This window comes from Neltuma alba, unplaced genomic scaffold (assembly GCF_004799145.2).
Source record: "Neltuma alba isolate B1F8T4 unplaced genomic scaffold, ASM479914v2 tig00011870_pilon, whole genome shotgun sequence".
NCBI classification, from domain to species: domain Eukaryota; kingdom Viridiplantae; phylum Streptophyta; class Magnoliopsida; order Fabales; family Fabaceae; genus Neltuma; species Neltuma alba.
The window spans coordinates 94,870-120,727 of NW_021636473.1; the positions used below are offsets into that span (position 1 = coordinate 94,870).

A 25,858-nucleotide genomic window follows, 5' to 3' on the forward strand; every position below is an offset into this window, starting at 1 on the left:
AAACAGGCCCTTAGTATTCTAGTAGAAGCTTCACATACTCTCTAGTCTCCATTTAATAGTATATGTATTTACATTATAAAAGTATCAGTCACGGACTGCTCATGAGAGGGATAATTATTTTTCTATTTTTATGGTGTTTTTATAAAAACCAAATTATAGTTTTAAAAATAATTTTACAGTAATAAGTATGTGAAAAAAATTATTTTAATTTATATAAAAATATTTTTCAAAAGCACTTAAAAAAAAGAAAGTGAAATGAAGTTTGATGAAGGAAACTAGAGGCTTGCTCTTTGTTGTTTTTGCTGTTGTATGGTTGATTTACAGTTATATTAAAAAAAATTATAAAAGTATAAAAAAAAACTCCACTCCCAAGCAAAGTTGCGGTCACTGCTGTAGAACAGTGAACACCCCAGATAATGAATGTGATCTAAATTCATCTCCAAATCCAGATTTCCACTAATCCAAAGGTGGCATCATATATGATGTACATATCCAACCAATCTATTACAATGTGTTGGTCCAACAAGTTGGACCCAATCCAGTATTTCTCATCACACAATAAGGGATTAAAACCACCCAAAAAGGGATGAATCCTAGAGACAAATTATATTAAAAATTACAATCATCATCATCATCAATTAATTTCTTCTCTATATATAATCTATTTAATCCTTTTTTTATTTTTATCTGCTGCATTCATATGCTGAGAGCTCTCCCACAGTGGCTGGCTCGCCTTGTCTTAGGCAGCTAAGTGGAGGAATGGTCATAGTCTCTTGAGTTCCATACGCGTTCCAGCAATAAGGATCGTCCAGAAGCTGCCCTTCGTACGGCAAAAGCTCCACCTCCGATAGCGTCAGGTTGGTGCAAGCGATGGTGTCGCTGCAAGCGAAGTGAATGGGAGGGGTACGCACGTCGTATGTTCCCTTGATGCTCCTGTACGACACGTCGTTTACGTGCACCGCCGACGTCTGGTTCTGGCATGCCTTCGACGAGCAGTAGTACTGGTCTATGATGATGCAGTTTAGGACGTTGTCCATTTGAATGTTCTCAAACCTTAGCCCCGTCACTGAGCCCGTTCCTCCTTGCCATGTCTTGATTCGAACCCCATTGTCTGATTCCCTTATTATGGAGTTTCGCACTGTTAGGTTCGTCACGCATGCCTGTGAATTGTGCACTCCCAGGCTTCCAATACTGCACAAAGTAAAACATGGCTAGGTATGAGAGACACAGATTCTATAACCTCTTAAATTTGTTTATTATCAGATTCTTAATCCATTTTTTCCCCCACAGGCAGGTGGGTATGGGTGTTTCATGCGAACATGTATAATAATGGGGTAGTGTGTGGATATACAGTATTATTTTAGGTTTGATTTTGTCTGCTGTGGTTCTTTCTGACTGCTCCAGCGTCCTACCAAAAGATGCTGTCTGGTTTGGACCATTATAGGTCACAAGAAAAGAAAAGAAAAGTAACACTCATCTTTAAACGTTGATCATAGTCTTTACACGGATTGAAAGTAAATTTCAGAGTCATCTTATAGTCGCATCATTTTTTCTTTTTTGAAAATTAACGGCTTGAAACAAGATTCTTTTTTGTATGTGCTTTTTAACAGGTTGAAAGGTAGAACTAAGATTTGTTACTCTCGTGAATAAAAAAATGGGAAGGTACCTAATCCCGTGGCTAGGTCCACAAGTGACGCCCTCTATGTTCACATTTGAGCACCCCGGTCCAATTGAAATGCAATCATCACCTGTCCAAATCATTGTAGTTTTTTAAACCACACATCTGAAAAATGAATAGAAACAAAGAACTAAACTGGCATGTGTGGTGATTGAAACATTGTTGTTTTGTGGTGTACCATTGCTAATCATGGAGTTGTATATTCCCACAGTGTTGGTGTTTTCTATGTGGATTCCGTCGGTGTTGGGGCTGAGTTTAGGCGAAGAGATGGACAGCTTATCGATCAGAACTCCTTGGCAGCCATCGAACTTCATGTGGAACTGAGGACTGTTTTGAATTCTTAGACCAGTCACCGCCAAATTGGAGCTCATGAAGAACCTTATCATCTATGAACCAAAAGTGAAAAAAAGTGAGAAACTTTGCTGAGAAAAAGACGGTTTAGAAAGAGAAAGAAAGGGCTTATAATTAATGAATGAGCTGAGAAGTTTACTCACTGCTGGGCTCTCACATGGTCCTGGCAACGTTTTCCAATTGGGACCCTGAAAGTTCCATTTTTTCACTCTCATTTAGTAGAGTTTCAATTTCATTTCAACATCAGTCAGATACAGAATTCATCGGGGAAGATACGGATTACACATTTCAAGAAAATAAATTGTGTCCACCCTAAATACTAGCATCAGTATTTATATGGGTTTCTCTGCTTTTAAGGGAAAATTTGAGGTATCAATGCGTTAGTGACATGAGAAAATGATTAGATTACCCTGTGAGGTTTACAAGGAAGCTCCCACCATTGTTGTCCATTGCCTTCTATAATTCCAGTCCCATTGAAAGTCATTTGATCAAGCTTGTAGAACACAAGCCATTGGTTGCGACTATCCTTTTGAGGCCATGAATTTGGTCCCTCTGGAGGCATAAGAACTCCATCCACCTGTTCACATTTCGCACATTAGTCTTTTCCTTATCAAATTTTCCAGATAAGTGATGTTTTGAAGAGACGAGGAGTTCAATTGAACTGGCAAAACTTACTTGAAACACAAGTCCAGGCTTGCAGGGGCCAGAAAAGATAGTGGAAGTGATTTTGAAACGGTGATTTTCAGGAGCTAGAACCACTCCTGAATCTATTGCACAAGCTGCTTTCCATGCCGCCACGAAGGCGGCGGTGTCATCGGCGGCACCATCTCCGACTGCCCCAAAGGATTTTACGTCGAAAACAGAGCCGGAACCGGAAAGCCCAGGATTATCTGGGTGTGGCTTAGAAGGTACACTAGGAGACTTGGAAGGAGGCGAATGATTATGAACAGGGCTTTTCTGCTTCTTTGGACGGTGGTGGTGATACCTTCCCTCTGCATTTCTCCAATTGTGGGTGAACAGAATCATGGTAATGCAGAGCACAAGAAATGCACGAACGAAATCCATGAGAAGAGGAGGTGTGTTCTGTATACAGGCAAGAAAATTTTAGAAACCTGATAGTGAGTGAAAAATGGTGAATAGTAGACAAAGGAGAAAGAAGAATGAGGATGCAGCTATGGTCTAACGAGCAAGTTCGTTTCATCCTGAAGCAGAGGTTCATATTTATGTTTCACAACATATAGATGGCTCATGAGCTCATTCTAAAACACATAATGCCACGTGTCAACCCGTGGTTGATTAGAAGTGTGAGACTGTCTGGAGGAGACCTTCGGCATGGTTTAGTTTTTATTTTTGGTTTTTCAGGAAAAAAAAGGTTTTGTTTTTCTCTCTCTCTCTCTCTCTTCAGTTTCTTTATAAACTGCTCAATGGCTTTTTGTTAAGGTCCATGATATCTTGAGCCTTGCTTCCTTGTCCCTACATTTGCTTCAACTGTAGTATACGTGAATTTCTATTTTTCAGAAATTGCTAGGGAAACAGCTTTGAATTTTTCGCGTTTGAGAGGCCCAGGTTTTCTAGAATAACGTGCTAAATCCTGCAACACGATTTCATTCCGTATCATATTCCGTCAAGTTGTTTTGTACATGTCAATAAAAAAAATAATCTATACATAATATCCATATTTTCATCTATTAAAATTTTAAAAAAATCTACCTGTGTACCTCTACATGGTATAAAATTTATTAGAAGCCGTTTCATTTATAAAATATAATAATGTAACTCGATTCAAACCCTCTAAAAAAACACAGCCCCAGCCCCCGGGATTCGATTTATCTCTAATTCTTTATAGCCTCTAATTCAGAAAGTGTACTGAAGGGTTCATTGTGTGCTGCATGCCCCCGAATGAAAATGGATTCGGTATTGTTTAGAATAGTTGAAAAGCTAAAACATTGGTTCCAGGGAAAAAACCATGCATGCTATTACTTTCGGTCATTAATATAAGAGTAAATTTGACTTTTATTTTTATTCTAAATATAAGATCCCAATCCACATATTTATCAATTTTTTAAAGTAATCATTCTAGTAATTGCACATATTAAATGTTTCATCAAATGACATGTAACTAGTAAAGATATTTTAAAAAAGATAACACTTATTTATTATAAATAACTAACTTAACTATTTTTTTAATCTATTCAAATTAGTCAACTAACTTTTATATTAAAGAGCAAAGACAGTAATATTTCATGTCAAATGTTTATAAATTTCATCATACTGTGTGTGTATTGTAAAGTATATGACTCATTTTAAATTCTAAATTTAATGCAAAACACTGATGTCCATGACACTATTTGTTTTTATATCCTCTACCTCAGAAAGTGGGTTGCATGCCTCCAATAAATGGGTTCAGCATGTTTTTATGGTATTGATTTTTACAAAGTTAAAATATGGAGCAAGAAAATCTATGCATGCTCGTTTCGTTTATGTTAACCTGTTTCTAAATTTCATAACCAAATTGTAATTTATTTTTTCAAAAAAAAAAAAAAATCTTACACCATTGGGAATAGATACAATAAATCATTTATATGTGTGTGTGTGTATATATCACCATTCATGGCCCACTGATTAATATGACTTGGAAAGATGAGTTTTCTTTTTCTATGTTTAGAAACCTCAAGTAGTGTATGCATAATAGACGACGAATACATACTGACAAATGTAAATGAATATATAACAGTGTTCTTCCCAACACCGTGAAAGTTTTCTCTTCAGAATGAATATATAATGAGCAGACAAAGTATTTTTGACCTCTTCCTGAAAAGGGAAAGATTAATTTCGGCAGAGGAAGCTAAACATCCCATTTTAGCTTTATGAAGACCGGGAAGGGGAGAAATACAAGCCATGCATATTATATTATACATGTATATATGTATATAATGTTGTATGTGTATTATACTTATATCTATATTAACAATTTGAATCATTCCACGCCAAAGAATCAATAATGAGTTAAATCTATTTAAGCTAAAACGTATTTAGAATGACTTATAAGCAGTTTTTCAATCGTGACTCGTATGAAAAGAATTTTGTCTTAACTTATATAAAACGTTTTTATAAGTAATTTTAAGCGTGATTCCAAATAAAGCCTTAAGTGTTCATTGGTCCTAGCTAATAGATGATATATAACTCCACTAATTCACTGGCTGGCCAGCTAGATCCGTAGGTTTATAACTGAGATTTTCACCATTATCATCTATTTCCGGCAAAGCATTCTAAGTTTCTAACTATGTCTCCCTTATAATAGCATCTCGCTTTCTGATCTGTCACTCACAAGCAGAGAGAGCTATTGTTCACTGAATATACGTTCGTTGGTGTCTAGTAACTATGATTATATGAAGCACGTGAGCATACCAACGGAGGAGAGAAGAAGGAAATGCTATATTCACACACACTTATAGAGAGAGAGAGAGAGAAAGCAATAGTTTGGGAAAAGTGGGGCTCGTGAAGACTGGGTAGGGAATAAAAAAGAGAATTTCCAATTTTTGAGTGAATGTGGGTGATGGGTGAGAGAGAAGAAATCGATCTCGTGACTCTTTGTTGTTGGGTAGCTAGCCTCTCCATCCATGTATGGCCATCAAAGTAGGCCTCACTATTAGGTGCGCGACAACAGAATTGTTTATTCACGGGTCATCAACCCCCTCCCCCCATCAATATTTCAACCACATACACAAAACAAAGCAAAAAGCAGCTTCCACAATCCCCATGCATAATGACTCACTATATATATATACATATGCCACATATACACAAGAAAAACAACGTGACTTGGTAAGTGTTTGTAAACTTTCAAATATTTACTTACTTTATATAGCGTAAAATCACGTGAAATATAAAGTAATGCGGCCAGAAACTCACCTGGTGATATGTAGCAGTGAGTTGATGTTTAATTTTGTGCCGGTCGAAGTTGTCTTTGTGGATGAATAATAATGGACGTAAAGGTAAGGCGTTGGCGTGGATAAATAATGAGTGGGGGAAGAGGACCGTTTTTATAGACGAGGAAAATGGAAACTGTAGACGACGGGAAGGCATGAGCGTTTTGTCTTAACCTGTCACATGGGGACACATACTCACGGGAGACATCTTCTGGAGGGGCTTTTCCACTTTTTCGTGATCTCAGGCTCAGAGGCGAAGGCTGTGTTTGTGGCTCCTGTAAACGACACGTCGGATTGGCTTCACTCGCGCCACCATATTGGTTCTTTTCTTCGGCTGTGGGTCCGTTTTAAACCATTATGAATTGCCCCCAACGAACGCTGATTTAACACCAGAGAATTTTGTTTTTCACGTTAACTTTACATGTGACGTTCTGGCTTTGCCTTCAGGTTCAAAATGGATCAATTATAGGAGCCTCTCCTTTTTAAATTAATGTTAAATGATGTTACATGTGGATGTATATTTCCGTTAAATACGTTGAATTGTGAGAGATTGTGTGTCTTAAAGTTGAAACACAGTTACGTTACCGATAATCACATGTAGCCAAGTTGGGCTGAAAATCCAAGGGAGAGGTTACGTAGTAAGTTTGAGTTCAGGCGCAGGAGGGACACGTATATGTTGGGAATTCACGAGATAGTGTTTTTTTGTGTGTGGTCACGGGTGATATATATGGAATGTGATTAAAAAAGTTCATTAAAATATTATATAAATGGAATATGCCCAAATAATTAAAAACTACTCTGTACATAAATGGCTTTGTTATGGGGTTCTGAATACTTAAGGTTGTTCGTATGTGAGGCATATGGAGATATGGCATTTATAATTGTTTGGTGAAATAATGAACCCATTATTTTTAAGCTTATGATCTTTCGATCGGCAGGTGTGCCTACCTCCTCCCCGTAAATATGGGAGTGGTTTATTATTAAATACAGATACCCGCCAACTCTTTGAAAGGAATATGTTGCTTCAGGTCCCAAGTCTTCAAGCATTTTTTTTTTTGGTTAAAGCATTGGTATCCTTTTATTAGAGGCAACACTGTCGGACACTAAACGTGAACACCTCTATCAGCGGAGATTCAAACCTTAATTCGCCATATTGTGAGGGATTAACTCCTTATGTTGAATCCAACTCTTGTTAGTTTTTTTTGTTTTTTTGTTGCTTTACCCTCTTCATCAGTACACAAAAGGCTGATGACATTGGGCATTTTACATCCCTCTCTAAAGCCACCCAAACAAGCCGAAGTGTTTTTATTTTTTTTGGGCCAAGACAAGCCGCAGTAATGGATAGGTCCTTAATATAAGATTTAATTGAGGAGTTAATATTGATTTTATATGTAAGATTTATTTTATGTGTCTATTAATTTTTTTTCAAATTATCCTATTGATATTCTCCCAACAGTAGTCAAGTAGGACAGAAAGAGAGAGAATTAAGACAAATACTTAGTGTGTTTCCAAAAAAAAAAACCATATTAACTAATTTAACTAATATATTTAATTTATTCAAATTAGTTAATTACTCCCTCCGTCCCATATCGTAAGCAACCTTATACTAGATTATGTAAATCCAAGTGATAGTTAAAATTGGTTAAAGACAATAAATGTGTAAAAATTAAATTTTTTCTCTCCAAAATAACCTCATTTATGACGGGAGAATTATGAAAGAGAGAGAATATATAATGGAGATTATATTAAAATACGTATTTATTAGGAGCAAAACAGAAAATTTATTATAAAAATTTAAGACAACTGTTAAAAGTTGCTTATATTTAGGGACAAGGTAAAGATAATAGTTGTTGCTTATAATATGGGACGGAGGGAGTGTATCTCACAGTTGAGTAGACATATTTAGGTTTAATGGAAGAGAATTAGTCTTGTTCACATGAACTCAAAAGTTCATAAGCTTAAATGACTATAATATATATGATGCATTATATGATGTAATTGTTCAACACCTAACCAGATTTTATTTTAATAAAGACATAAATCTTGTAGTTTCCACGTCATGGAACATTAGAACTGTCTCTGAGGAGCACATGTCAAGGAGGGAAAAAATTGCCACTCGGCCCCTCTTTCAACTGGACTCCCCTTAACCCTGGTAATTGAACTTGTATTGGTTAAAATTGACTGATTACTTATTCCAAGTCACATCTAAGCAAAGAGTGGTTTATGATTGTTTGAAAGAGCACCTCCCTGTCCATCCCTCTATAACCACTCTGATTTTCAACCGCTGGTAAACATTTGTTAGAAGGTCATAACTTCTCTTGAAGTACATCGTCAGTTTCCCACTTATCTTTTTTTTTTTGGCCCCTTTTCATCAGTCTTGCTTTTTTCTCAATCAAACCCTGATTTATATATCGTCCAAAATATCATTATCATCACCATCATCATCATCACCATATTCCCAGTATCAAGATGCAGTATAAAACTAGACAGAGTACTTAAAACTAGTTAAATCTAGAAGTGCAATCCCAAACTTGGTAGCATATTGAATGGTATGGATTACTGGACAGAGTACTTGAAACAGAGCAGGGTTTCCTAGCTGCTCCTTAGGTGCGCATCAGAAACACAGCAACTTTCTGCGTGTAAATTGGATACATAAAGTTGGCAGTACTAAAATGGATCACACTAAAATGAGAACGCTAACAATTAGCCACTATGCAAAACCAATAAAGAAAGGAATCCATCCATTAGTTCTTGAGCAGGCTGACATCATACCAATTAACTTGAGGGACCCTCAAAGAAGTTTATTATTGAGGCTTCATACCTAGTGTTGCTTTGTACCTTTGGTGATGTGGCATCACATTCCATGAAATTTCCCTTATCCTTTGACTTCAATTGATCTACACAAGCACCATGCTGCTCACCATATGACTGGTAGCTTTGCTTTCCCTCTAACCTTTCGGACAGAACCACCTAGAGATCTATCATGGCTAACAACGTTTTAAATCATTGATACTGCCTTTTCTAGTAATTTGACTTTACAAAAGTAATTTTACCATGCACTGCTCATTATTGAGCAAACTAATTTTGGGTGAACATTAATTCAAAATATAAAACTCATTATTCCAGAATCATTTCTTTACCAGCTATCTGAATTTGGCACCATTAGGATTTAGCGCATAACCTCCCGGGTCATAAGCTGTATCAAAGACCTTGAGTGTTATCAACATGGGCTAAAATTGCAGAGAACTTTCATTTAGAATTTTATTTGCACCGTATTAGAGTTTAGCATTTCACAGAACAAAAGCTGTCAATTCAACGCTAGCTCACGTCCCAAGCACTTATGCGTCATGCTCGTGGATGGAAACATACGGCTTCCCCCCCCCCCGGGCCTTTTGTCTTTCTAAAGTTTGGTTGTAATACCACCATCTTCCACATGAGAAAGTTGCAAAAATGCATGATCACCCACTAAAAGGATCACAGAATAATCATTAAGATCTGAGCAAAGTATAATTCAAATTTCAAACTAAGAAGCCAGATGAATCCCTCGTTTCTGGGTGATAAACAACAAAGCAAACTAATTCTAATACTTTTGGGACTGTTTGGTATGAAGCATTGAAAATGAAAGATAGGGATTGAGATTGGGATTGAGATTGAGATTGAAAAAATAGTATTTAGTATGAAGAGATTGCTTATTACATAGGATTAGATAAACCCAGGTATGTAGGATTGAGGAATACCATAAGTAGAAATGGTATTCTCCAATCCTACTTCCAGGGTTTGCCTAAGCTCATGTAATAAACAATTATTCATGAGAAAAGAGTTTTGCATTGCTGCCAGATCAAAATTCTCTTTCATGGTGAAACTTCCCTAGTAACTGGAAATTTTAAGCAATAAGGCTAATCAAAACGGCAAACTAGACAGGTTGACCCATGTTCCTAGAAGTACATGTCATGCGTTCATTTCAAAATAAAGCCAAGCTCAGGTGGACGCAAAACAACTTGTTGTTCATTGAAGCCTCCGAAATGTAAGAGATCGCAGCCAAAGCAGCAATATTTGCAGCATCGACAAGAATTTATGTTCCTAACAATAGACTTTTATGTGTGTGTGTGTAGCATCAATATCTCCAAACAACTGAACATTAGACTAAAAGTTGAACTGACTCAGTTAATGTTAGAAACTAGGTAGAAGAAGATAGAATGAATAGAAGAAAGGAAGTGAGGGTTTTCTAGAATCAGAATCTAATCCTAGAAGCAGGAGAATCTGGAAAATAGAAGCAGAAATAGGAGAAAGGGGAAGAGAAAGAGTAGAGAAATAAACTCTAGAACCAGAATTTATAATCCTAGAGAAGAGAGAAGATGAAATCGTCCACTAAATAATGCTTCGTTCATAATCTAGTGGGCTTACATAACAACCTTTTATAGACAGATAAAATAACTTACATAACCAACAACAGCATTGAGATAAGATAGTAAACAACTAACCCATCTGGAAAATACCCCTTAGTTCTGTTTTACTCCCTAGAATAAACCAGAAGAGGGCGCCGGCATCTAACATTTACTAACGGGTATAATGAAGAAAAAGGGGATGAAAGATCATGTTGTAGAAGGAAACCCTTAATTTTTTTATCATATGTGTATCAATTTGAATGGTCCAAACCAACTTCCCTGCAGATTCACTTTGAATTTCCAGATAACAATGAGCAGAACAGAAAAGATTTCACAATCAATTCAGAACATGAGTGCAATTCTCCGCAAAACACGTCTCATTTTCATCTACAAGGTTAACATCCAAAACAAATCAGTTCATCTTGTTTTTATTTTTGGTGCGGGTGGGTGTGGAAAAACTAGTGTACAATTATGTGGAGCCTGTTTTGTTGATTTTATCGTTGAAAAGGTAATGAAGCATCCGCATCGATAATGCTTATGGCCGGCACCAAAGAGGACGAAACCCCTGATTATACGTCCAAGTAGAATTTACAGTGAGTCTCGAACTTGCACGGCCAGACGTGATATCTTTTTTGGCCAAAACGGCCAAAGCCAAACAGCATTATGGATTACGCGTTGTCCATTATACAATAAGTGATGCCATCACACGTCATTAATATAAAAGTTTGTTAACTGATTTGAAAAGATTAAAAAAATTTATTCAATTAGTCATTTATAATAAATAAGTATTATCTTCTTTATAATACTACCTCCGGTCCTTATTATAAGACCCCGTTTGACTTTTTGTTTGGTCCTAATTATAAAACCCCAATCCATTTTGTCTCTCATATTTATGCATTTTTTTCCAAGACAATCCTTCTAATAATGATAGTTCTAGCCAATATACTCAATTAGTAAGGACATTTTAAGAATGACAACACTTATTTATTACAAATTACTAACTTAACTTACTTCCTTAATCTCTTCAAATAAGTCAACTGGGTCTTATAATTAGGACCGGAGGTAGTACTTTAATAATCATGTGTATTAATCAAAACTATTATTTGATGGAATTTTTAACATATACAGTTACTATAATTTTTACTTTGAAAAAAATAAATTAATATGAGAAATAAAATAGACTGGGGATTAAATTGAATGTTAAATTAACTTTTATATTAAGAATTGAAGATAATATATGATGGTAGTACATTTTTAATTTTGGTTATAATTTTCGATATAACTATACATTTGGCATATAATGTGAATTCAAATCATATAATAAATTCATCATAATTCTTGTCATTTTGTTCTTATTTCATTGCTGATTTGATTTATTGCTTGGCTATAATTTGCTTGATTTACTCAATTCTTACGAGTTATGTTAACGAGCTAGAGCTTTTCAGTTAATTTTTTTAATCATCTCCTACAAATTATATCTACTATTATTATGTTGTACATTTATATCAACCACCACTCTATCCCTATTATTATGTTGTACATTTATATCAACCACCACTCTCCTCAATGTAAAATTTATAATAAGTCACATTATTCATGAAATATTTTTCCTAATTAAATTTAAAAGTTAATTACATGGGATTCATAATTTCATTTCTCATGTTATGTGTAATGCATATTGAAAATGTGCCATAGAAAGCCGTCTTAGTGCTTGTTATTTACTACCTCCGATCCTAATTATAAGAGCCAGTTGACTAATTTGAGGAGATTAAGGAAGTAAATTGAGTTAGTTATTTGTCCTAAATAGGTATTGTCTTTCCTAAAATATCTTTACTAATCAAGTATATTAACTAGAACTATCATTGTTAGAAGGGCTACTTTGACAAAAAAATGTGTAAATATGAGAGACAAAGTGGATTGGGGTCTTATATTTAGGACCAAAATAAAAGTCAAACAGGGTCTTATATTAAGAACCGGAGGTAGTATAATTGAATCGAAATTAATGGCTTAAATTCCATGTTATGCTAGAATATTCGCATAACAAATTTTAACATAATATATTATTATTATTCCCCAAAACATGCTGGAGAAATAACACAAAGCAGAGGCTGTTGTAGCCCAGTCAGAAAACAACAACAAAATAAACCATCTATGGACCCATGGAGATCTCTTCACCCAAAAGAAAAAAAACATGCTTCAAAGTAAAACAATTGACCAAGGACTCACATTTGTGCCTCCAGTGAAATTGTTTTTAATAAATAAATGCACGTGTCTAGTTAAAAAAATTGAACAATGGCCAGTTTGTATGTGGTAGATAGTTTTTTTTTCAAATGAAAAACAATTATTATATATTTTTTTCCCGTGAACAAAGTTATTGATGATTTGCAGTAATTATTTTAATACATCTGTCATCATTAAGCACAACTTAACATTTCAACAAGATACATGTCTAATCTATTACAGTACGACAAATAGTTTTTCAATTTATATTGGCACCAGTTGTGTGCTCCTTATAGCCCTTTAAAATTCATCCTAGTAAATAAAATCTAACTAATGATTTTTCTCCCTGAGAATAGCTGTCCCTTAATCGCAAATGTATGAGATGATTTATTTTGATTCTATATACAATATTTTAATATATTTTATTTTTAAAATTTATAATTTTTTAAAACTATTTCCATTCATTGTAGTATGCTTAGTTTTAAATACAAATGATTAAATATATTTTAAATAAATAACTTAACTAATTTTTTTAATTTTTATAAATTAGTTGTCTAATACTTCTATCTAGAATTAGGTGGAGTAATGCTTTTTCCGATAATATTAATTTTTTTTTTTATATAAGATAATAACCACCCAAACACCACAGTATCTACTGATTTTATGGAACAGTTATTATGTTACCTTCAAAATCCATTCCACAGTTGTTGATCCAAAATAAGATGTAAATGTGCAATTTTATTTCCAATTTTATTTTTTAGGTGTATCATGATCTTTTAAATGGTGTAATTCTATTTATATTTTTTTTGCAATTTACCTATCATCCTTTTATTTTGGTGCATTTGATTTTATTTTTTTGGTAGAACAAAGTAAAAAATTCATGAATAAAATTATGTAAAAAATTAAAATAAAATTGTACCAATAAAAAGATTGAAGTAAAAAAATTGCATCTTTACCCAAAAAATTTATAATTATAATTATATTTTTAAATAAAAATAATGAGAAGACTATCTAGTGAGAACTGGACCACCGCAACGTCCCTTTTTGTCCGTTCCAGGTATGCGTAAGATAGCTTCGTGTTCGAACCACGTATGGACTTGCGACTGGCCGGGACCTATAAAGCTTCAGAAGCACTAAGCACGTTCTGACATGACTCTCATGACATATTTTCCCCGATTTCTAACCGCTCAGTTCTCAGGATCTCCGCTCCCTAGCGATCGAGCTGTGTTCAAACCCTAACCAGCTTTCGAAACTTCAACCTCGGTCCCCTCTTTTACTGTCTACTATCTCGATGACAGTTTTTCTACTTCGATCATTGTTAACTTGTGGATTGATCGGACGATAATAGTGATCGTTCCTGATACATAGCTGGTCCTCTTCTTCACCATGTTCGAAGCTCACGTAAGAATTCTGTTTAATTTATATTTTGGGATCACTCGTCTTTGTGCAATATTATTTGTGTTGAATTTATTGTTTATTGTTTGTCATGCCTCTCGTTCGCATAAACTGTCGTTGTTGCCTTCGTTGTTGTTCCTATGATATTAACGTTTGGATTATTTTTGCCAATTGTTCTGATAGCTGGGCCACGCTAAGGTGGACAATGCTTCATTGGTTTTTTATTTGGAGGATTTTCCTTCCCTTGTCAGTTTTTATATGCAGGATTTTCCTTCGCTTATCAGTTTTTTACATGCAGGATTTTCTTTCCCTGATCATTTTTTATATGCCACATGGTTATAGCGGTATTTCTTACCATATTGTTTATTTTTTTTTTTAAATTTTAATATTATCGCCGATATATGATTATATTGATGATATTTAGCGACACATGATGATATTTTGCTAAAGGGTCATTGAACACATGATGTAGTGGCTGCACTTTCTCCACAGGTGCTGCATTTGCTTAGGAGATATTTGGGCGAATATGTACATGGACTCTCAACGGAGGCCTTAAGAATAAGTGTCTGGAAAGGTTTGTGATATGATAATTCCCAGCTTTTTGTCAAAAGCTTTATTTCTACTGAATAGAAGCATAAATTATTGACAAAAATGTTTTCTGCCATGTCAATAATGTTTCCCTGATTCCTGTTGCCCTTTCTTTAATTTCTTTTTTGCCTTTTTTCCTTGGGGGGGTGGTTTTAGACTTCCAGCAATTGGTATCTACCAACATATATTCTTATCCCTGGTTAAAATCCTTAGCTGTTATTTTATACGAATAAAAGTTGTCAGCTCCTTACGCTATGAGATTGCTTGGAAAATACGAATAAATTGTACAGACAGCAAAATTTCCCACAAAAAATCTGGTGAACGTTTTTTTTTTCCCCCTGTAGAGATATTGTGCTTTTCTCATCATAGTTGCTCTAGTTTGCACTTTTGAGCTGATGCGTTCTTTTCTATATTTTAGGAGGCTGCCTATCCTCCTGTCATGTAATTCACTTCCTATCGTATAAAATTCATTTTCTTTAACAAAAGAAGAAGCTCTATTTACTTTTTTTTTTTTTAATACTTTCTGAGCTATTTTATATAAAGGAATAGTTTATTAAACAACAGAGAAGGGCAACAGAAAATGCAGAGATAGGTCTCTCAGAGGAAAGAAAAAATTACTAACTCATTGGCCCAAAAGAGAGCTTTCCAATCCCTTTGTAAAGCGGCAAGGGAGACAGCCTAAAAAAAGCATTTAGTGAACCCAAAAGTAGGCCTGACAAATAACTCTCCCAAATCAGTTTTGTAGGGAAAAAATTCTTTTTAAATGTTACTGTGTTCTGGTTTAATCTGAGACACTACAAAATAGTCAGGACAGACTGCCAAAGAATTCTATGTTCTTTCTTGTGACTATACCCGGATTACTTGATAGTTAAATAACCTGCAGACCTGCTGAACACCTGAAAAATCCAGACAACCTGTTCCAAATATGCTGATACACTTCGCAAGCAATGCGCATTTAGTTCATCTTCTTGAAACACAATAAAAGGAAAAGTCATTTAAGACAAGTTATGCAAAATTGTGTGTCACGCTGATGACCTAAAGTGGCCTTGTATTTCTCATGCTATCCATACAGAATGACATAAATGTCTCAGCATTTATTTTTTATTTTAGATGATAGCAGATTGTTTTGGTTCGTGATAAATTGTGGATGATGCTAATGTCCACAAATTAATCATGTTAGCTTTCTCTTGGGCACTGTGTTAGTGACTACCTATGCTACACAGCGTATAATTATTGCCTACAAGTTCAATATATATTTCTCTGTTTTACCACTCAGCATGTGATCTCTGCAGGTGATGTAGTTCTTAAGGATTTGAAGTTGAAGGCAGAGGCACTAAATGCGCTAAAACTCCCTGTTACTGTCAAAGCTGGCTTTGTTGGTACAATCACATTGAAGGTGACATTTGCCATTACCTTTTTTTTTTTTTTGGTGCCTATACACATTTATAAGCTACAAATCTTTGTACATTTTGTTTTAGACAATATATAAATACCTAGTTACATGCCGTTATGTTAATATGTCTATATACTTATAAGAAGGTCAAAATACACATTACACACATTGTTATTTAGCTTAGATGCTATTCTTTTCTAGCATTATTCTGACTGCTTTTCAGTCTGCAATCAGTATATATGTATATATATTCTTTATAGTTTCTTTTTTGCTTCCCTGGATATTTAGAACTGTGATGGAGTGTGCGAGTTTTGCTTCATTCTTATTTGTTCTATGTATCTAGGTTCCTTGGAAAAGTTTGGGCAAAGAACCTGTTATTGTTCTTATTGATAGGATCTTTGTTCTTGCTTATCCTGCTCAGGATGGCCGGACAGTGAAGGTACACTCATTTTATATTCCATTTTATTAACACATATCCATGCCATTTTCTGAGTTGAGCTTATTTTGTTCCAGGAGGAGGACAGACAAAAACTCTTTGAAGCCAAGATCCAACAGATTGAGGTCAGATTGTATGCAACTTTTACCCCCTAATTTGTATGTTAAGTGTGGAACTTGTTCTAAAGCAACGATACCTTCGTTCTTGCACTGGCTACCTCGTTTTGAAATAAGCTGTTTGAAATCTTTGGTCAGATTTGGGTTTACCTTTCAGTGTATTTTTAACAGGAAAGTAGTGCTGAAATTTTTAATAGTTCTTTGGTGTCCCACTTTTCGGGCACTAGCCCTATGAAATCCATCTCTCAGATTACATATATTTTAGATCTTGTGTCTTAGAGAAGGTGATAGTCTTTGTATCTGTTTTCAGAGGATCTTGGGAGGCAATGCTCCTTTTTGTCAAGCTTTTCTGAACTTGTACTGACCTTCCTTGTTTCATAACTCTCCTGTCCAGAGCTTTTGGTCATTTTAGGGGGATGATTTTGCTTGCTATCTCTTCATTTTGTTAGGAATCTTATCGATAAAATAGCTCATGAACTTTTGAGGCTCGTTCACTTCTTGGGCCCATTCATCTTTCTTCCTCTATAGATACTTGATTTGGTCTCTAGATTAATTCTGTGTGTTTTCCCATGGTATGTTTTGAACCTTTTACTTTTCTTAATTGGAAAACTTTTCTTCTTGAGAAATATGCTTGGAAATTTAGAACATTCTAAATTTTATTTCGTCTCTTATTTAGATACTTGGAAGGGGTCTTTTTGTCGCACAGGTGGTTGTATTACTATCACCAATTCTTGTTTGAATAATTAATACCCAACTCCATTGTCTATTATCTTTGAATTCTGTTTGGTCTTTATTTGTTTCAAATTGTCTGTGGAGAATTTCTCATTATTTCTCTGTGTTTTTCCATTCCCGTTATTAGCAAATTTTCTTATTTTTAAATCTTTAAATAATACAGGAAGGAATTAACTTTTTAAATTGCCTGGAAAAATCAGTTTACTTTCATAACCTCAATTTTTATTCTATTACTTTTTGATTTTTAATCTAAATTTTCTGTTGTAGGAAGCAGAATCAGCTACTCTTGATGCAATATCCAAGTCAAAGCTGGGAAGTGTATGACTCCAATATAACCTGGCTATTACTTTTGCAGTTTATTGGTTTGCGTTATTTTATTCTCCTTTTTTTCCCCTTTTTTTTTCTTTCCAAAACCAGTATGTTCAAGCTATCTGTGCATGTTCTATCATACTTGGTTTCATCATTATATTTCCTTTTATTTTACTTTCTTTCTTGCTTTATTATTTTTTGTCCCTTGCTTTGCTTGTTTTGTTGGGACATCTTACTCTCCTTCCCTGTATTTCACTGAATTGCTCTATTTTGTCATTTATATAAGGCGTCTTCTAGAAGACTTTCTTGGTCCAAGTTATAGGGTGTTATGTAGAAGTATCTAATGATTTTTTTCCCCAAAAATTTTTGTCTCTTATAGTTTTAATAGTGATTTCGTAAATTATAAGTGGAGGTTTTACACCATTTTAATTAATAAGCATAAAATTGGAATCTTTTGATGTTTTATGACAACTTTAACCATGTAACAACCTTAAGGTTCATGAAAATGTGGGAAACACCTTGTAATGAGGACCACAGGGAGTACTTGTTTTCCTACCAATGAAAATTTTGGTTTCTGTGGAATTTTTTTTTTTTGGTTGAGAATAAGCTATGAGTCTCTGACATTTAATTTCCAAGTAGTGGAGAAGAGGCTTATCTTTCAAGTTATGTCTCGGGATTGGCCCATGTAATCAGAATCCCAGTAGTTCATGCATACGCTCTCATAGAGTCTGTGGTAGATATATGTTACACTACTGACTAGAATCGGATCTAGAAGGAATCTTACTTTGCTTTGTCTTCTACCAAGACCACGCATGTCATCGTTCATGATTCAATCATCTCTCTCTTCTGGTTCATCATCTTTCCCTATCCTAATTGATATATCGTGTTTAGACAATGAAGTGTTCTTAAATTGATATTACGCAGATTTTACCCTCTGATTTTTGGTATCTTGCCTTCTGGATTGACTATCTCTTGGAACACTTAATTTGACTCGTGTTATACTGATATAATCTTTCCTGGAAATGACATTGTGAACTTCCGTGTTATCAGAGATACATTGGATATGTTCTTGCAAAATTGAAAAATTGTAACTGACAGCTCATTTGTTGCAGTCACCGTCTGGAAATTCATGGCTGAGTTCTATAATTGCTACAATTATTGGAAATCTTAAGATATCTATTAGCAATGTTCATATCAGATATGAAGACACGGTCAGGTTAGTAGATATTTACACCTGAATTCTTTCGTTGAGTGAATAACTGTAGTTATGTGATTCAATTGATTTTATTCTGATTTTAGATGATAGGAATTATCACTTAGCTTGCATGCCTTCTTTATGAGACCAAGTATTGTTTGCAGTAATCCATGGCACCCATTTTCTTGTGGTGTTACTTTGGCTAAGCTTGCTGCTGTTACAATGGATGAACATGGCAATGAAACCTTTGATACTAGTGGTGCTTTGGATAAATTGCGGAAGGTGAGTGCTTCTATGCAAAGATATTTTTATAATGAAGTTATGTGAACTTTTAAGTCCATGGTAGCAGTGGGCTCTCCTTTATTTGGGGATTTCTTTTGGATGCAACAGCTTTATTATTCTAGGACCCTTTGATTCAGTAAATCTCCAAATGTTTGGGTTATTGAAAGGTTGAATTCTTACTCTCTCTCTTAAAGTGGTTGAATTACTCTTATTCAGGGTCTGTTTGGACCAGCTGTTGGAAGAAACAAACTTATTTTTGAAAAGTACTTGTTATGTTTGGCTTTGGCCCATTTCTAAGGCAGCTTGTAAATAGTAGAAGAGTTTAATTTTCTGCTTTGTGAAGGAAGCAGAAAAATGGGACTTTCGCTTTTGACCTGAAGTAGAAGCAGAATCTTTTTTTTTTTTTTTTTTAGAAAAAGTACACACAAAATCATTAATAACAAAATGCATCATCTATCTGACCTGGGTCTTCTCTTTTCTTCCTGTCTCATTGTAGTCCACTTGTCATCAAGTGCAAACACCGTATTTTTTTAAATTTTATATTGCATATATCCATATTGATTAAATTCTTTTATATAGTTATTTGTATTTTGATTAAAGCTAAAAACATTTTAAGTTAACCATGATAAATATTACAAATTGTTTTTTCATTAAAACCAGATTGATTGTGAGGTTGCCCCTTTTAGTAATTTGACAATAAAAAAGCAATTTTTTGGAAAGATTGGTTAAACTCAATGATATTGATAAAAGGATTTATTGGATAATTTAGAATCCCTTTGTTTGTTTAAGATTCTATTTGATTATTTTCTTGTTTTCATATTCCAATGGGTGTGGCTCAAGGGTTAGACAAAATCACATGGGACTTTCTTTTATGATGTTGCACATTTGAAAAACACCACCTTATGTGTTTGAGAAAATATTGTTGGTCTAAAACTGGTGGTCGCTGGGGCTGCAGAATTTGGTAGTTAAGAACTTTGGGGTGATACACTTGTGATAGGAGAATAGTTAGAGGGTGAGGGAAGTTATGCAGTAACAGAATAAGTGGTTATATGTGGGGGGTTTTTGCGGGAGCTGATACTGTATGTGGTTAGCGTGTAAGGCACTTGCATTTTATCCCCCGTTTTTTTTAAAAATAAAACTGTGCCATCTTCTTTTGTTATCAAGTTTGCGGTTGTGGGGAAAGGAGCATGAAGCTCTATGGTATTGTGCGATTTTGCTGCTTTACAGGGTCTTGGCTAGGAAGTTTTTAATGAGACGTTGGAATTTTTTATTCTCGTTTTTGAACAATTTATTTATACTGTCTGTTAGTGGGTTTCATAAGATAAACATCCATGAAGATGTGGGCGTTTTTATCCAACTAGACAAATCACAGAATCCCATAATGACATATTGCCACAAAATTTTGTTTGCCTTATTACCGAACGCTTAAAATATATTTGTCGCATTCTGTGAGAATTTGGCAACGCATTGTATACTAAAATAAATGTTTTTTTCTGGGTATGTATTGATCTTCTGAAATATAGCCATCTATTGTTTTCTTTGTTTGCAGCAATAGCCATGTTCTGAATATGTTGGTTGCAATAATTATTCCAGCCTGACCTTTTTTTCCCTCTTTTTACAGTCCTTGCAACTTGAGAGGCTAGCTCTTTATCATGATTCTGACTGTCCTCCCTGGGAAATTGACAAGAGATGGGAGGATATGAGTCCACAAGAATGGATTGAGGTTTATTCTTTCGGCTAATATTAGTATTTTTTTTTGTATTTGTTTCAAAATTTTCTTTCTTAAACCTGAACATCTTTCCATTTAATTTTATGTTGTTGATATGGGATTCTGATTGCCCTTTTTCATCTGTTTTTTCATATTTGTTGTTTACTAGATCTTTGAAGATGGCATAAATGAAACTTCTGCTGACAAGAGGTTGGTTTCTAAGTGGGCTATGAACCGTACATACTTGGTGTCCCCTATCAATGCAAATCTACAGTATCATCGTCTTGGAAATGAGGAAAGAAACGATCCAGAAATTCCATTTGAGAAAGTCTCCCTCGTCCTCAGTGATGTCTCTCTTACTGTTACAGAGGTATTTTTATTTTTCAAATTTTGTTTGCATGGTATTTCAATGTCTATTGAAGTTGGAAGAAAAAAGGTCATTGATCCTTGGAATTTGTATTAGTAATGATATGAAGGAACAAAAAAGGGGAAAAATAACAAAATAAAAAAAGGAGAAAAGAAGATAGCATAGCTCATTTTTGGTTGAAAGTGATGCATCTTCCAGATTTAGTTAGTTATTGTTTTCCTTGTTATTTTGCTAGTAATGTGTGTCTTCATTCATATTGAGTGGAGCCTTTGTTAGATAATAGGGTGGAATCAATTAAAAAACATATCTCCCCTCTTTTATCTGGCATTTACCTTTTCTACTTTCTGAGGTTCTGTGAAATTCATTGAATATTTATATGTATATATTTTTGTTATCGAAGTTTTGGGAGAGAGCTATAGGTATCTTTGCTTCCTCTGAAGACTTCCACTCTATCCTCTTTTGAGGCTTTGTGAGGAGCCTGGAGCACAAGATTTATGCTTTCCTTAAACAAATACATCATTAGGAACAAAATAGTTTGTATGTTGATGGAAGCTTTTGTTGTTTCCTGCACTTCTGCTTGTACAGTTCTTAACAATACTAATACAATAGCGCATCAGATTATTCTGTCAATTGACTCAATAACTTCCTTGATTCTCGTGCTGGTCTATTTTGTTTCTTAGAAGTCAAATATCCCTAGATGATGCTTGATATTTCTTTTTCCTATCCAGACATTTGAGGGAAAGGCATCTTCTACTAAGTACTTGATAAATTCGTCATCAGAAAGAGGTCTTCCACTTATAATTGGAATTCCTTTAAATCTGTTTTGAAATACTAGGTTCTAAATTTTATTTTTCTTCACTTTATGTTTTTTCTTTCTTTTCTCTCCCCCCTTTAGGATTCTTTTTTATCCCCCCATCATAATAGTAAGCTTCTAAAATTGGTTATATGTTGAATTGCTGTGTTCCATTTCATTATGATGCAGCTTTATGACTTATTCTGGGTTAACTTCATTTTGCAACTACCCTATCACAATGATTTTCAAGCTGGGAAAATGTAAAAAATCTGTAGACCAAGAATATTCATGAAGCTACTTAGCTCCAAAACTGTTCTGGGTTGGCTCTTTGTGGCACTCATCACATGATTTTCAAGGAATTTTCTAGTTTGATTTCCTGCTCGAGAGATTCTAGAGCTTCTATTTTAAATGTTCTGTTTAAGGAGATTATCTATTTTCCTTCTCCTTTGTACTGATTTACATATCTAGGAAAATTTGTTCTCTTTTTATCCATAAAAAACATATATTTTCATTTTGTCTCGACAGAATTTTATAAAATTATGATAATCTGGCTTCTATTATTATAAGAGAAAAGAACATTTTGGTGTTCCCTCCTATTCTGATGCATCCTGTGTTATCAAGCAGATTGCTCATTTTGAATTCTGTTGGAAAGATGAAGGTGATCATATATCCTCCCTGAAAAGTGCTCTTTTTGATTTATCCTTCTGAATTTACAGGCTCAATATCATGATTGGATTAAACTAGTGGAAGCTGTTTCGAGATACAAGACATATTTGGAAGTTTCTCATTTAAGGCCTTCAATTCCAGTTCCAAAGGCCCCCAAATTATGGTGGAAGTATGCTGCTCAAGCTGGGTTACAGCAGAAGAGGATGTGGTAGTGTTGATAGAATCATCTATCTATTTTTAAAAAATAGATTTTTAACTTTGTGCTTTCTATTCAATTCCTGGTGTGGATGCTGACTCTGTATGTGTTGTGCTACATCAGTTATCGCTTGTCATGGGATCAAATTCAGCATCTTTGTCAGCGTCGTCGGCTGTACATTCAATTGTATATGGCTTCTCTTCAACATTCGTCACATGTTGATCATACAGAAATTAGAGAAATAGAGAAAGATCTCGATCCAAAAGTAATCCTATTGTGGAGGTGTGTATATAGGTTCCTGTTTATTGGGTTGTAATGATGGAGACCAGTAATGACTGTTCTGAGTAATTCATACTTTTTGATTTCGTACTTTGGTATCACTCTTTTGCATCATTGGAACATTAGTTCTTTTTGCTTTTTATATGCTAATTTGATGATACATGTTTGGATACCTTTGCTTGCAAGGGTAAGTGGACTGGTGATATTGGTAAAGCAAAACTGGGAAGAGTTTTATATTTGATTGATTAACTTGCGTGTGCATCTAAATTTTAGTTCTGCACTTTGTTGATGTTCTGAATTTCCTTTTTGTTCAACGTTTGAGGATGTGTATTTTATGATTTTTAAACTGAGATGGTTGATGTTTTTGCCTGCTCGTCTAACTGTCATTGATATATAAAGAACTTGTTGGGAAGCAAACTCCAAAGAAGTGTGCCAATTGGCTAGCCAGAGAAGCAGATAGGCTTGATGCTCCGTCCCTTTCTCCCCCCTGCGTTTATTACTCTCCTTGTAATTTGATAAGGGTTTGATTGACTTGGAGAAAGAGAGGCCGCAATGTTATCTGGCTTTCTCTTTTTGTAATTTTATGGATAACTGTTTCATTCAATATATTTAAAAGCAATCTTCTAGAGAGGAGTTTATGAGTGACAGGTAACAGTCACTTATAATTTACTATAACCAGTGTGTATCTCGTATGTTGCATAGGGCCCAAGTAATGAGCTGATGAAGAGTGCATCTTGTAGACCTTTTATATCATATACGCATGTTTAGATGTTGAAGAGAATCTCAAGATGAAAACAAGATTTTTTTGGAATAGATGAAATTTCATTTGGGAGGAGATTTTTAGGGTTAGAAGGCATTGTACTCTCCTAAGGGGGAAAAGAGATCTGGAAACTATTCGAATCTTAAATCAATATGCATCAATAAGGGTTTCCAATGAAGAGTGGCAACCGGATTCAGTTAAGGCTGTAAAATACTAGAGTGATTAGTTTATAGCAATTTCTGGAAGGCCCTTCTTTGCAGATCTCCAAATCTAATTTTACGTTGATTAATGTCTTCCAGGGTTAATTTCTGGTTTTTTTTTTTTTTTTTTATCACGATCAAGCAGCAGAATATTCTTATCGTTTTAGTACTCCATTTTAATATTCTTCCATTAATAAATGTTCATTTATAATGGAAAAATGATAATCTGGGTGCCAATTTTGAATGTTATGTTTGTTTAGGTTACTAGCTCATGCCAAAGTTGAATCTGTGAAATCAAAGGTAGCAGCTCAACGAAGGATGGTCAATAAAAGAAGTTGGTTTTCATTCAGATGGTATGGGCAACACCTGTGTCTCTTTCTGTGAATAATTTATTGTTGTTATTTGTAATCGTAATTCTTCTTTTCTAATAATTTCTCCTTTTTCTTGGAAAAATGCCTTGGGGTCTCATTGAAGTTTTTCCCCTTGATATGTTGTAATTCTATATTTGGATTTCTTCTTTTTCTCTGAAGTTTGTCCCCTTAATATATATATGCTTGGATTTCTTATTTTTCTTTGGAAAAATGCCTTGGAGCCCTACACTGAAGTTCCCCCTTCGATATAGGCGTGATGACACAGAAGAAGCCTTGTCTGATGATGCCTCTGAGGAACTGAAGTTTACAGAGCAAGGATTGACAAAAGAGGAATGGGAGGCAATCAATAAGTTACTAAGTTACCAGCCTGATGAGGACTTGGCAGTTACTTCAAAGGACATGCAGAATATGATAAAGCTTTTGGTAACCATATCTATTGGTCAGGCTGCAGCTAGGATTATTAGTGTGAATCAGATGGAAATTGTCTGTGGTCGATTTGAGCAACTTAAAGTGTCAACCAAGTTCAAGCATCGCAGCATCTACTGTGATCTTCTACTAAAATTTTATGGTGTATCTGCTCCTGAAGGTTCCCTTGCTCAGGTCTACTTCTATCTGATGCCAATAAAATAAACTTACTGGCATGTATTAATTTGAAGCATTCAAAACTATTGAATGGGCCTGAATTATTCAGTTGTTTAAAAATTAAAAAAAAAACCTCTCTTGCTCTTTCATTTTATTGGTATTACAGACATACGGAACTATTTTTATCTCCTTTGGTTCTGGACCAAGCATTTACCATGGGCTTCAGTTATCTTTTATCTTGTGCACTAGTTTTTTTGGCCCTAATATCTTGTGCACTAGTTAGCTAATTGATGTATGCTCAATAATTAATTTCAATATTTTATTCTTTGCTAGCTTACACTTCTTGGTAACTTGATGTTCAGAGCGTCTCTAGTGAGCAGAAGGTGAATGCATTAGCTGCTAGTTTTGTGCACTTGCCAATCGGGGAGAATATTGACTGGAGGCTGTCAGCTACAATTTCTCCTTGCCATGTTACGGTAATTTCTCAGTTAGGAGACTGAAATGATGGTGTGGGCATGAATTTCTTCTATTTTTGGTTGTTTCTATCTCTCTTCCATTTGTTCATTTTTCACTTTATGAACAAGATAAGTTGAGTTTATCATATCCTTATGCAATAGTGATATCAGAAGAAATTTAATCACAAAAGAAAACAGAGGAAGTATTTCAAGGGCTGGGTATGGTGGAAGTTGGTATACTCTTGAAGAAATGTGCCTGCCATGGATGTGATCCAGGGAAGGGGGAGGGGAAAGCAGGTATAACAGTGATGAGGTGTGCCAAGGTGTGGTGACTCCAAGACTAAATTTCTCATCCCATGGTGTATGAGGGGTTTGGGTTTTGCTTGAATCATTATATCCCTTGCAATCCAGACTTTATTATTCAGTAGTAATATATCAGTCCCATGTTGTTCTTAATCTATTTCTGGTTTTT

The 25,858-nt window shown here is 34.8% G+C and overlaps 2 protein-coding genes across 3 annotated transcripts in view; one reads left to right on the plus strand and one right to left on the minus strand.

The window, feature by feature from the left end:
* Positions 1–414: 414 nt before the first annotated feature.
* On the minus strand, positions 415–25,804 carry LOC114718805 (polygalacturonase At1g48100-like). Of its 2 annotated transcripts, XM_028904247.1 has the most exons (9): positions 25,800–25,804; positions 13,598–13,603; positions 5,942–5,998; positions 2,705–3,112; positions 2,439–2,606; positions 2,173–2,217; positions 1,857–2,064; positions 1,667–1,748; positions 415–1,191 (listed from the first exon to the last, which is right to left on the minus strand). In XM_028904247.1, the coding sequence occupies exons 4-9, from the start codon at positions 3,092–3,094 to the stop codon at positions 684–686; spliced, it is 1,401 nt and encodes a 466-aa protein (XP_028760080.1). In that variant the 5' UTR covers positions 3,095–3,112; positions 5,942–5,998; positions 13,598–13,603; positions 25,800–25,804; the 3' UTR covers positions 415–683. The 2 variants fall into 2 exon arrangements, with proteins under 2 accessions (XP_028760080.1, XP_028760079.1); XM_028904246.1 differs by lacking the exons at positions 5,942–5,998; positions 13,598–13,603; positions 25,800–25,804 and adding an exon at positions 4,779–4,840.
* LOC114718804 (uncharacterized) overlaps positions 13,667–25,858 on the plus strand; it is a 47,310-nt gene continuing 35,118 nt past the window's right edge. The window contains exons 1-15 of the mRNA XM_028904245.1: positions 13,667–13,964; positions 14,451–14,532; positions 15,839–15,942; positions 16,283–16,378; positions 16,453–16,500; positions 17,491–17,541; positions 18,645–18,748; positions 18,892–19,009; positions 20,631–20,732; positions 20,887–21,087; positions 22,594–22,751; positions 22,863–23,021; positions 24,239–24,331; positions 24,601–24,949; positions 25,294–25,407. Coding sequence (XP_028760078.1) covers positions 13,950–13,964; positions 14,451–14,532; positions 15,839–15,942; positions 16,283–16,378; positions 16,453–16,500; positions 17,491–17,541; positions 18,645–18,748; positions 18,892–19,009; positions 20,631–20,732; positions 20,887–21,087; positions 22,594–22,751; positions 22,863–23,021; positions 24,239–24,331; positions 24,601–24,949; positions 25,294–25,407 — 1,794 coding nt within the window. The 5' untranslated portion in view covers positions 13,667–13,949. The remainder of the gene's footprint in view (positions 13,965–14,450; positions 14,533–15,838; positions 15,943–16,282; positions 16,379–16,452; positions 16,501–17,490; positions 17,542–18,644; positions 18,749–18,891; positions 19,010–20,630; positions 20,733–20,886; positions 21,088–22,593; positions 22,752–22,862; positions 23,022–24,238; positions 24,332–24,600; positions 24,950–25,293; positions 25,408–25,858) is intronic.

Bases quoted from the DNA above. Each gene is read 5' to 3' on its own strand.
- LOC114718805 (XM_028904247.1), bottom strand. From the start codon at position 3,094: ATGGATTTCGTTCGTGCATTTCTTGTGCTCTGCATTACCATGATTCTG. The intron at 2,065-2,172 runs GTGAGTAAACTT...TTTGGTTCATAG, and splicing joins GACCATGTGAGAGCCCAGCA to ATGATAAGGTTCTTCATGAG. The intron at 1,749-1,856 runs GTACACCACAAA...TGATTTGGACAG, and splicing joins CAACTCCATGATTAGCAATG to GTGATGATTGCATTTCAATT.